Genomic DNA, 13427 nt, shown 5'->3' with positions numbered 1-13427 from the left:
GGATTTAAAATGCAAAAATATGGCTTGTTTTTAACAAAAGAAGAATATACAAAATTCATACCTGGTGGTAAAAGTCATCATCATCAAATATTTCTTCATCCAAATCCTTCAGGTGAGCATTGGCAGGGACTTGAGGAAGGATCTCCTACATCAGCAGGGAGTAAAAGGGTGTGAATATCAGGAAGTCTGTCATGCTACTCAAAATACTATTGTCTAAAGGGGAAAAAGCACATTTTCCTTAAGATATAAGAACTCACACTCTATCTATCTATCTATCTATCTATCTATCTATCTATCTATCTATCTATCTATCTATCTATCTATCGTTTTTCAAGGCAGTTTCACAGTGTAGCCCTGTCTATCCTGAAACTCCTTCTGTTGACGAGGCTGATCTTGAATGCAGAGAATGCTGTAATTAAAGGTATGGGCCACCAAGCCCAGCTAAAAACTCTTAAATAAATAAATAAACAAATAAATAAATGTTGTTTTATATTTTAAAAAATCAAGAAAACCCTGGTCTCAAAAAAGGGGGTGGAAAAGATTAACAGGCAGTTGACAGAATAAAGAAGCATAAAAATAATCATAGTAATGTTTAAGCTCATTCTAACAAAATACACACAAATTCAAATAAGAAAATACTATTTTTCACCTTTCAGACTGGCAACATCCAGGACTTGGAAAACAGATAGAGGGACTGGAATTAATAGGACTCTTTTGGGAGGCAATTTGGTAACATCTATCACGATTTATTTTATTTTCTTTAACATTTTTACTTCTAAAACTTCATCCATATGCTGGGCAGTGGTGATGTATGCCTTTAATCCCAGCACTTGGGAGGCAGAAGCAGGAGGGTCTCTGTTCGAGACCACCCTGGTCTACAGAGTGAGTTCCAGGACAGGCTCCAAAGTGATATAGAGAAACCCTGTCTCAAACAAACAAAAACAAAACAACAAAATCATCTAAACAAGCCGGGCGGTGGTGGCACACACCTTTAATCCCAGCACTTGGGAGGCAGAGGCAGGCGGATTTCTGTGAGTTCGAGACCAGCCTGGTCTACAAGACCTAGTTCCAGGACAGGCTCCAAAACCACAGAGAAACGCTGTCTCGAAAGAGCAAAAAAAAAAAAAAAAAAAAAAGATCATCTAAACATTCATGCAAATAAACAGAAATATTTAGAAATGTTTCCTATAGTTTGCTTCTAAAGCTGGAGGCAACAGAAACATCAAGTTTGACTAAGTTATAGCTTACAGTCATACAACAAAATTATTTTTTTTTTCAAGACAGAGTTTCTCTGTGTACCCCTGCTGTCCTCAAACAACTTCTATAGACCAGACTAAAGGTGTAAGACACTACCTCCCTGCATAGCATACAATGGAATTCTTTACAGAAAGAAAAACATAAGGTAGATTTTTTCTTTTTTTTTTTATTAAAAATGTCCACCTCCTTCTCTCCTCCCATTCATAAGGTAGGTTTTCATGCTATGATAAAGTATCTAGAATATATTTTTAAATTATAATGTTTAAATATAGTGACATTTCAGATTATTTTTTTAAATGCGCATATACCATTTGACTTAATTTTACAAAAGGACCCCTGAGGTGCTGTGATAGGCAGTTAATGGCTGTTCAGGGGACGAGAGCCATATTTTTCAGTGCTAAGTTGCCCTTACTCAAGTAAATAATCTTTCACCCAATGGTGTAGGCACGCCTAATTAAAAGGAGTGGGCCACAAACACACAGAAAATGAAAGTAGGAGGAGATTGCCTAGAAGAAGGAAGAGTTTAGTGGGAGGGGGGGAGGGAAAAAAAGAGGATAATGGGAGAGAAGACGCTTAAAGTACACACCATCTGGGGTGTGTGTGTGTGTGTAATGAAACTATGGGGAAAAAACCAACTTTTTTGATAATTTTTAAGGGGTACTAGAGAGATGGCTTGGTGGCTAAGAGCATGCATGTACTGTTCTTCCAGAGGACAAAAGTTCAATTCCCAGCACCCACATCAACAGGCTCACAACCACTTATAAGTCCAGTTCCAGAGGATCCAGTACCTCTGACCTGTGGGTATATGAACATACCCACATAAACACACATACATATTCTAAAAATGAAATAAATATTTAAAAAGAAAAAGAATCACATTTATATGTTACATATGTCATATACATAAAGTTTATAGAAACAGTATGATTGGAATTTTCAGAAAAGGAAAAAATTTAAATTTCATATGAAATTAAAGAGTATTGAGTATATTTTTTTCAGTAATTAAAAAATAAAAATGTGTAACATGAAAGGGGAAAAATTTCAGAGTCTTACCCACACACAAAAGACTACAAGAAGAGGGAGAATTAGCCTCTCTAGTAATGAGATCCCTTACTTGTTATCCAATATGAATGAAGAGGACATCCCTAAAATCATACAACCATACATACACAAACAAAAAAAAAGACTCAACAGGTATTTTATATCTTTGTGTATACATATACATATGTATGAATGTGTATATGTAGATATATATATATGTATGTATGTAAATATATATGTAAAAATAATAACCAAAAAAGGAGGCTGCCAATTTGAGAGTAGGAGGGGTATGGAAGGGGTTGGAAAGAGGAAAAGGAAGGGGAAAGTAATGTAATTCTACTATTTTTTATCTTATTTTATTTATTTTTATTTCATGTGTGTTCATATTTTACCTGCATGCAAATCTGCGTGACATTGTCAGATCACCTGAAACTGGAGTTACAGGCAGTTATAAGCTGCCATGTGGACACTGGGAATTGAACTGGGTCCTCTAGAAGAAGAGCCAGTGCTCTTAACTGCTAAGCCAACTCTCCAGCCTCTCCTAACAATTTTTTAAGAGATCTGTAAACATATAAACATAAAAAACATAAACTATAAAATTAAAATGTGGTGGCCTTAAGAGACTGCTCAGTGGTTGAGAGCACTTCCTATTCTTACAGAGGACCCAGATTCAGTCCCAGCACCCATATGATGGCTAACAGCTATATATTAACTCCAGTTCCAGAGGATCCAATATCTTCTTCTTGCCTCCACAGACACTGGATGCTCACAGTGTGTGCACAGCCATACATGGAGGTAAAACACTCATACACAAATGAACAAAAACAAACCAGGGGTTATGTTACAGGCCTTTAATCCCAGCACTTAGGAAGTAGAAGCAGGTAGATTTCTTTGAGTTCAAGGCCAGCCTGGTCTACAGAGTGAGTTCCAAGGGAATCAAAACTATGTAGAGAGATTCTGTCTCAAAATAGCCCCCTCAGCAGAGCGACGGTAGCATGCACCATTAATCCCAGCACTAGGGAGGCAGAGGCAAGAGGATTTCTGTAAATTTGAGGCCATCCTGATCTACAGAGCGAGTTCCAAGACAGCCAGAGCTGGTACACAGAGAAACCCTGTCTCAAAAAAATAAACAAACAAAACACAACAAAAAATTCCCTCAAATAAATAATGTTTCCTTTTGAACAAAGGAATTTTAATATTCCATTTTCATATCATGCTCTAGAGTACCAAAGACAACATTAAACAAATGTTCATGTTGCCATTTCTACACAATAACTTTGAAACTTAATCTTAAGGTCTAGAATATAGAACAGTAGTAGAGGATTTGCACAGCATGTGAACCCCTGGGTTTGATCACCAGATCACAGAAACAACCACAACCAACAAAATCCCCTAAATCTTAAAAACTGGATTTTAAACAATTATTCTGCCAAACTCCTAAATCAAATGCAAAATCAAGAGATTTATAAGGCCTCATGCTAACAATCCAGCAGAACAGTGCTGTTTCTTTTCTCACTAACTTCTCACAAGAGTTGATTCCACATTTAACTAGCCACCAGAAACTGTTCTCATAAGCTCATGTGTCCCAGAGTTCTTACCGGTTCTCCTGGCAAACTCTCTGCTACAGGCACAGGGGCTGGTTCAGGTTTGCCAAGAACTTGGTAGATTGAGCGCTTGGTTTGTGTCCTTCGAAGCAATCTTTCTTTGTCCATCAGAATGTGATCAATCTGAGTCAATATGGAACGTTCAAAGGCACCGAAACCCTGCAATAAAATTAACCAGTGTCAGGTAACGTAGGTCGGTGCCAGAGGCAGCGATGCTGGCTTCTTTTTCTGTGTCTGGAGGATTTTCTGTTAAAGGCTGAGTATGTCAGTAGCTATATCTATTCTCAGAAAAATCTTCAAACAGTCATCATTTTCTTCTGCTCCCTCAATAATGTTTTCAAATCTGCTTATTTAAAGTATTTCATACTTTCAGCACCTGAACCAGGCTTCCTTTCCAGGATAAAACATTCTAATAAAGCTAAAATCAAATGGTACAACCTATAGTACTAGAAGCAGTTCAAAGAATCTGAGAACAGAAATAATTGCTTATTATTACATCACATAAATAAACTGCATTTACTATTGCTCACAAATGCTTCAGTTGTTACACACACACACACACACACACACACACACACACACACACACAGTGGTGGTTTGAATAGGTATGGCCCCCATAGAATCATGTGTTTGAATGCTTGGCTCATAAGTAGTGGCACTATTGGGAGGTGTGGCCTTGTTGGAGGAAGTGTGTCACTGTAGGGGTGGGCTTTGAGGTCTCATATGCTCAAACTATGCCCACTGTGAGCCACAGTTGCTTCTGGTACCTGCAGATCAAGATGTAGAACTCTCAGTTCATCTCCAGTTCCATTGTCTGCCTGCACACTACCATGCTTCTCACAATGATGATAATGGACTAAGCCTCTGAACTGAAGCCAGCCCTAATTAAATGTTTTCCTTTTTAAGAGTTGCTGTGGTCATGGTGTCTCTTCACAGCAATAGAAACCCTAAGACACACACATACCTTGCCCAGTTTTCCAGAAGCAAGCTTGGTTTTATCATGCCACTTCTGCAGTGTACGGTTCCTGTAGACTGTAAAGTCAGCAAAGCGCTTTGCCATGAAGCTGGGATAGTTCTCCATTTCTAGCTTCCTCTTTGGTGGGCCCTTTCTTTGCTTCTTCTTCTTCTTCTCTTCTACTAGCTCATCATCTTCACTAGAAATCTCCTCACTAAAAAAATCAGTAAGAACATTAAGTCCAACGTAAACACTACTTAAGTAACAGACCAGGTTCATGTCAAGTATTTAGACCCTACCCATTATAACTATACTATATCAGCAAGATGAGAATAATTTTTTTTGTATGTTTGAGAAGACGGCTCAGTAGTTAAGAGCACTGGTTGCCCTTCCAGAGAAACTGAGTTTGGTCCACAGCACCACATGATGTCTTACAACTGTCTAATTTCAGTTCCAGGGGAATATGACACCCTCTTCTGGCCCCCAAAGGCACTGCTTATACATGGCGCACAAACATACATGCAGGCAAACACCTAAACGCATACAATAAAAATAAAGATTAAATTTTTTTAAAGTTCATAAGGACAATCAAAGACTCACAGAAATTTTCAAATAAAAATCAAAAGCACTTGAGTTTCAATTTTTTTTAATGTAAGCACATCATAAAAAGAAATGAGGTTGTAAAAACATTACTTGAAATGTATAGGAAGCAAGCACTACAGGAGAAACATTAAAACTTTAAAAATTAAACACATACATTTCTGTGACCTTAAATCCCCAAATCAATAAGAGAAACATATTTCCATAACCAACTGCTAAGAAGAGGTGAATAATAATTGAACCAAGTGAAGAGAAGCTACATGTAAAAAAAAAAATTAGCACTAACTTGAAATACAGATCAAAAACAGCAGAGGAAGTTCATATTCCAAACATGGGCAGGGTTTCACTCTTATCATTATTTCCTAAGCAACTATCTACCTAGTATTTACGCTTTGCAATTGGTATTAAGAGCAATTCAGGGATGATAAAGTTCATAGAAGGAGGTACACAGAACTCAACATCCAAGAGTATCCATGAAGGGTTTCAGAACCATTCCCCCTTGGATACAGAGGGACAACTGCACACGTGATGAAAACCACTATGAAAATATACTTTAGCCTCCATCTACTTAGCCAACTGCACTCACTGTACTACTGGTTCCAACACATAGACAGTGCTCAAGGACATGGTTATACCTGAGTTCATGGCATAGGCACAAAATATTTCAGAACATTAATTAAGCATTAATATTCAAAATATGATTTTAATCTACTAATTATTATAGAAAAGAGAAGGCAAGTGTTTTGCCTAAGGCTACAAAGATAAGCAGGTACAACAAAGTTAGAAAAAGCAGTCTAATCTCTATCTTCCTGTTCTTACCACCAGTTAAATATAAAAGTGGCTATAAGCCGGGCAATGGTGGCATATGCCTTTAATCCCAGCACTCGGGAGGAAGAGGCAGGCGGATCTCTGTGAGTTCAAGGCCAGCCTGGTCTACAGAGTGAGTTCCAGGACGGGCACCAAAGCTACAGAGAAACCTGTCTCAAAAAACGAAAGTGGCTCTACTTCAATTATTATCAAACTTCCTATCTACCTGTATGGGAAGGACATGACTTTGTTTTTCAGAGAGGATAGGAATCTGTCCAAACAAAAATACAAGTAAGTAAACCTTTGGTTCTGCTTCCTCCTTACCTCTCCGTCTGGGGTTTCATTCCATTTACTAGATATCTAGTGTCTGGGTACTGGAAAAGCAACTCTTCCTGAAGATCCACCAATGACCTTAACAATGCTTTAAGTGCTTTGTGACCTGGGATAGAAATAAAGCACAGAGAGGGGATAATTAGTCATTTACAACTCCCTACAATGGCAGATGACTGTCATTCACTGTCTTCTTAGTAGTTCTGGCTGGGAAGAATGCAGAGACAGAGGCAGGAGACAGTCAGTACTCTCCATGGAAATCATCACAGTGCCTGTCTCACATGGTAGTAAGGAACAAGCAAGATAGCATGTGGGGGGTGCTTCTGCAGATAGAAAGATTTTAGTGGCCAGGTCTTTTTAAAAATTTATTTATTTTAAATTTATTTTATGTGCACTGGTGTGAAGGTGTCAGATTCCCTGGATTGGAGTTACCATGCGGATGCTGGAAATTGAACACAAATCCTCTTAACAACTGAGCCATTTCTCCAGCCCAGTGGTCAGTTCTTAAAGTCATTAAGTTTCACAAATTCCTTGCCTGTTATCATAACTAATACAATTTCCCCTTAATACTAAGTTCCTTGGGTATATCCTACAGGCTACCCACAGATCTCTTTGGGTGATGCCTTTGTCAGCAATTCCTTCAAAAAGTCATTGTCTGAAGAATACAATTCAATTCTCTCTCTCCCTGACCAGATCTCATCTGCCTCTGATCTGAGCTACAAATCCGTCTCTCAATCTCCAAACGTATCTTACAGAAAGTGTTCATATGCAAAACCCAAGTTAGGGGGCTAGAGACATGGCTCAGTGGGTAAAGCATTTGCTGTGTAAGTATGAGGACCAGGGTTCAGATTTTCAAACTTAGGTAAATGCCAGCCAGGCAAGCATGGAGGCCCACTAGGAATCCTAGCTCTTGAAAAGCTGAGATGGCAACCCCAGAACAAGCTGGCTAACTAGATTAGTCAAAAGAGCAAGCTCAAGTCTTAAAGGAGAGTCTGTGACTCTAGTGAATAATGTGGAGAACAACTAAATGTACCCATACATGAGACATGTATACACATATAAATGCATACCACACAAAAACAGAAAACAAAGCAAAGTCAACCAAAAAAAACCCCAAATTAATAATTTCCAACTTTCAGCAGCCTGGTCTACAGAGCTAGTTCCAGGAGAGGCTCCAAAGCCACAGAGAAACCCTGTCTCGAAAAAGCAAAAAAATAATAATAATAATAATAATAATTTCCAACTTTCAGTACTGAAATGCATATTAATTTATACATGGACAGAATTTGGGAGGCTCAGGCACCAGACCATTTGGGGTTACCCAGCAAAGATTGTGCAGGAGTAATGGGTTTACTCATAGAGACAATATTCTCACTTGGCTCTTACATCCATCAGAATGCATCTGTAATAGTACAGTTAGTCAGGATTAGGTATACAATTTATAATCAAGAACTCAAAAAATAATTGGGGACTGTGACTCAGTTGGCAGACTGATTGCCTAGCATTCATAAAGGCCCTGAGTTTGATATTCAGTACCATCATAAACTAGGCATGGGGGTCCATGAGTACATCTCAGTACTCAGGAGGTGGAGCAACTTGGATCAGGAGATCCAAGTCATTCTCTGTACTACAAAGGGAAGTGAGCCTGGGCTAAAAACCTTTTCTCAAACAAACCAAAAACATTAAAAACTCGATCTCTAGTTTCATGGTTCCAGATACCTTTATTCTCAGTATTAGGGAGGCAGAGGTAGGTGAGTCTCTGTGAATGTGAGGCCAACATGATCTACACAGTGAATCCCAGGATAGTCAGGGCTACAACCCCAGATCCCTGAAATCCTGCCTTCTGTATTAGAATAACCCTACTAAAGAGTTCGCCAAGTATTGATAATCAATGTTTATTTGTTGAGAGCACCCAGATTTATCTCTGATAATCAAATTCCCACATCTTCACTAACTGCCAGGCAATCTCTGCCTTAATACCCTACCACAATTCAAACCTGCCATCTCAGAAATAGAACTTTCTTCCACCTAGTATTTTCCCCTTCACTGTATTTTTTTCTGCACTGTTTCCACAGACCACTGACATTTGGATGCCTGTAACTCAATACACGTAATTGGCTATGAATTCCTCAACTTCCCATTCATATCACTGATAATTGCTCATCTTTGGCCATAGTTCAATCACTTCTTTTCTCTTTTCCAAGCTATAATTGCACAAGCATCTCTATTTTCATTCAACAACCTCTGCATTTACTCCACACTAACTTCAACATACACAAACTTTTACTAAGTCATTTAAAAAAAAAAAAGTCTTATTCTATGTTTCTTTCTGGTCTCCCTCTCCCCACCAGGCATGGGCAGCCTCTTTAAATTTTCTATGCTAGCCAATTCATCAATGGAGTACCACCAACACATGTTAAACAATAGTTCCATCCATGATGTCATTCTATTTTAGCATAAGGCTAAAAGACTAAGTAACCTGAAAAAGCCTTCCCAGACTAGTCAGAAGGAACTCCATGACCCAAAACAACTTTACATGTCTTTAAAGTATCTGCATATAAAACTATATAAATACAATTTCCTTATTTAAATGATATTCCTGATCATATCTCTTATGAATTCTGTAACACTTAACACATTCATAATCAGTGTATGTCCATGCCACTTGAAAGGACTTACAAATTATTACGTACTTCCTAAAAAAAAAAAAAAAACAACCCAAATGCCTGTGTCCTAGAACAAGATTATCAACTGTTTATGTTCTATCTCTAGAAACAAAATAAAACAAAAGTTTTCCACCATAAAGATGAAGAACAAAAAATAAAACAGAGCCAGAAATGGTAGCTCATAAACTCAGACCACCCAGGAGGATGAGGCAGGAGGATCACAAGTCAAGACTGACCTGCAAGCATAGCAAGCTAGTTCATAAAAAGAAGCAGATGGACTCTTGTACAAAGCCATTTTTCTGTAAGTCAGCTTTTGGGAAATGGGAAGAGACAAAATGAATAAAATAAAGCAAATTCTACTACAAATGAATAGTGGAATAAAGAAGGATAAAGATATAATAATTTTAAAGGCAAAAATACTTTATGAGGAAAACACTCAAAAAGGAGCCCATGAAAACACAGAGGGGTAGGAAAAATATATCCCATTTTGTCACTGTTTTACCCTATTTCCTAGAAACAAGTATAGGTTTGGTTTTATTGTTTTTCTAGGATAATGCACATGTGTGAATGCTCATGCAATCATGGAAATGTGTTAGTTTGATTTTTCCTCTGTCTAGGGCTTCACATGCTGCTAGGCAAGTGAGCTGCAGCCTTAACTCAAACAGTTAATTTGTAAAAGAGAAATCCTATTTTCTAAAGTGAAACTACAAATCCATTGTTTCTGAAAAACTGATTCAGTTGAAATCATTAATTCTGCAGGTAAATGGGTAGAACTAGAAAAGATCATATTGATTGATGTACCCCACACCCAGAAGAGAATTGTTGCATGTTCTCACTCATCAGAGGCTCTTAGCTCCAAATCTTTAGATGTGATTATACATCCTGGAATAACTGCAAAAGATCAAGAAAGTAAAAAGGGACCATTGCCAGGAGGTGGGGGGGTGATAGAAAGGAAAGTGCCAGGGTACAAATCAGAGGAATGGGAACAAAGTGGGGCTTAAGTGAAAGAGGGGAGGAGATAAATACAGAAGGAAGGAAGGAAGGAAGGAAGGAAGGAAGGAAGGAAGGAAGGAAGGAAGGAAGGAAGGAAGGAAGGAAGGAAGGAAGGAAGGAAGGCGGGCAAAATCATAGTAAGGATGCCTGATAAAGTCATAAGAAATCATACTATTTACTATCTACCTAAAAAAAATTTTAATACCTGTAAGTCCAAATATAAATATGCACATGCAGTTTGAATTCAGTTTTCTCATGTCGGCTCATAATTGCCCCTCCAAGAACCAAAGAACACCTAACAAAAACCATCATGAAAAGCCTTCCTTTGAGTTGTTGCTCAGGAATTGTCCAAGAGACATCAAAACACAAAGCACACAGGCTATTGCTACTACTGCCCTTGGTTGCCTGCCCAGGTGGAAGATTACCTGTTGCTGAAGACATCACATGTACTTCAGACCTAGGATCCAGAGGCCCCAGAGATGGAACTGACCTGAATGCCTGCTTCCTGGGGACTAGCTTTCATGGTACCAATAGGTGCTACACAAGCTTCCAGAGAAGGAAAGCAACTAACAGTCCTACCCAGCTATACCTAGGAACTGCAACAACAACCAGCATGGCTCAATAACCATAGGGTACAGTAGTAGCATGCATAGCTCAGCAGTAACCAACAGTTCTCTAAGCAGACTTAAGACCCATTTAACAAGAAGGAAAACATGCTTGGCACTGGAAACCTACCAAACTACCCATGACCATTGAAGTCATGAATCTTGGAGAACCTACAACTACCAATTTACAAACCAACTTAATCCCTAACTACACTTTAAATATTTATCTCTAGTCCTCACCCTTCATCAAGAAAATTTCTCTTTACAACAGACAGAAAACATTACAGAAAATCACAATCAATCAAAACGCAGAGCTGTGGAGCCCAATCCCAAAGGATGCATTTACAAAACAATTCCTAAATCTAAGGCTTAGGGAACAAACATGGAAGAGAGAGCAGAAAGATTATAAGAGCCAGACTAACAGAGTTTGCTGTGAGATTATGTCGCCTAGTAATGTCAGAAACTATACCCATAAAGTCTCACCAACATGACTGCCTAAACATGAGATAAACAAGTTCAATGATAGACATGTCAAAGAGGGCCAAGGTAAGCCTATGAGGCCTCATCCCTATACAAAAAACTACAGGCAAATAAGGAATGCTGAGAGCAGAAGAAAGTCTTCTCCAGGGAACAGTATACCAACTGGTTATTCATTATCAAATGATCAACCCTGAAAACATACATACATACACACGCATACATATATACATACAACTAACACCATATGGACTGAGAAACTAATATTTAATTATATACAAACACACACATATACATGTAACAACAATTAAAGAAAAAAGAGGGCATGGATTTGAAAATGAGCAAGAAACCTGGTCTACAAGAGCTAGTTCCAGGACAGGCTCCAAAGCTACAGAGAAACCTGTCTCAAAAAATTAAAAACCAAAAAAAAACAAAACAAAAAAAACCCAAACAAACAAACAAACAAACAAAAAAAGGCGAGCAAGGAGAGGTTGGTATATGAGAAGATTTGTAAGGAAAAAAAAGGAATGGAGAAACAATGTAATTATAATGTAAGCTGGTAGTTGTAGGTTCTTAAAGAAAAAAAAAATTCTTGGGCCAACTCAGCACTGAGAAAATAAAAATAAAGAAACAAGCCAGGTTGGTAGTGCCTGCCTGTAATCGCAGTATTTCTGAGGCTGAAGCAGGAGGATCACAGTTTAAGAACAGACTAGGCTACACAGCAAAACCCGGTCTCATGAAGACAGATGGACAGATCACTAGACTAAATTTTGAAAATATTAGGTTAGACAGAATTCGCTAAATGTATAAAAGAAACATAACTCTACTAACATGAGGTAACTAAAAGACTACAATTCATAGAGAAGAGAGGAAATGGAGAATTAATGCTTAATAGTACAATTTGGGGTAAGAACATGTTCTGGAGACAGTGGTAGGTAATGGTTTGTACAACGATGCAAATGTACCTAATGACACTGAATTGTACACCTAAAATGGTTCAATAAAGGTAGATTTATGTCAAAAATAGTTCACCACAATAAAAACATCAATAAAAACACTGATATAATTCAGTATGAGAGCAGTTACCTAGCATAAAAAAGGTCTTTGGTTCAAACCAGCACTACTATCCGAAACAACCAACCAACGAACAAAACAAAAACTGAAAAAAAAACCCAATAATTTAAAGCTGAAGATCACAGTATTATGGACTTTAAAAGGAAGAGAAGTATGGCAGGTGTTTTAACACACATGACTTTTGATATCTCTAAGTAAATCAGCCAATCAGAAATAAACAAAAAGTATGATCCACTTAAATTAAAATCAGGGATAAACCAGGCAGTGTGGTGCACACCTTTAATTCCAGCACTTGTGAGGCAGAGGCAGGTGGATCTCTGTGTTTGAGGTCAGCCTGAACTACAGATTGAGTTCCAGGACAGTCAGGGGTACACAGAGATACCCAGTCTCAAAAACCAAAAACAAAAAAAAAAAGAAGAGGAAAAAAAAAAGACCTAGCAATTTAGAGGCAGAGAAAGGTGGATCTCTGTGAGCTTGAGGTCAGTCTGGTCTACAAGGTAAGATCCAAGGTATCCAGTGCTATGCAGAAAAATCCTGTCTCACTCCTTCCCCAAATAAAATCAGTGATGGAGAAGAGAATGGCTATTGCAGGAGTTTCAGGAGAAGAAAGAAATGAAGACTTATTTAGTGGGCACAGATGAAAAAGTTCTAGATACTGGTTGCACAAAGGCCTGGTTTATTTATTCACAGTTTTGCATTAAGACAGTATATTACTATGTAACCCAGACTGGCCCCAAACTTGTGATCCTCCCACATCTGCCTCCCAAATGCTAGGATTATTAGCATGGGCCACCACAATCAAAATTCTAGTGAACGATATCAAACGCTAGTAAACGATACATTAAAATTTTTTTTTAAAAAAGGAAGAGTGTGTGTGTGTGTGTGTGTGTGTGTGTGTGTGTGTGTGTGTGTGTGTGTGTAATGTAGCTCTGTTGATAGCATGCTTGCCTACCAAACATGAGGCCCCATGTTTGATAACCAGTACCACATAGACTGGGCATGGACACGCCTGCAGTCC

General features: G+C 38.2%; 1 protein-coding gene across 1 annotated transcript in view; it reads right to left on the bottom strand.

The window, feature by feature from the left end:
• The window catches only part of Aatf (apoptosis antagonizing transcription factor), a 111282-nt gene that overhangs the window by 56065 nt on the left and 41790 nt on the right, over nt 1–13427 (bottom strand). The window contains exons 5-8 of the mRNA XM_075991270.1: nt 6589–6703; nt 4867–5071; nt 3897–4061; nt 62–145 (exon numbers count right to left, since the gene is read on the bottom strand). Coding sequence (XP_075847385.1) covers nt 62–145; nt 3897–4061; nt 4867–5071; nt 6589–6703 — 569 coding nt within the window. The remainder of the gene's footprint in view (nt 1–61; nt 146–3896; nt 4062–4866; nt 5072–6588; nt 6704–13427) is intronic.

This window comes from Microtus pennsylvanicus, chromosome 11 (genome assembly GCF_037038515.1).
Source record: "Microtus pennsylvanicus isolate mMicPen1 chromosome 11, mMicPen1.hap1, whole genome shotgun sequence".
In the NCBI taxonomy this organism is placed as follows: domain Eukaryota; kingdom Metazoa; phylum Chordata; class Mammalia; order Rodentia; family Cricetidae; genus Microtus; species Microtus pennsylvanicus.
This window is presented reverse-complemented; position numbering and strand designations above follow the sequence as displayed.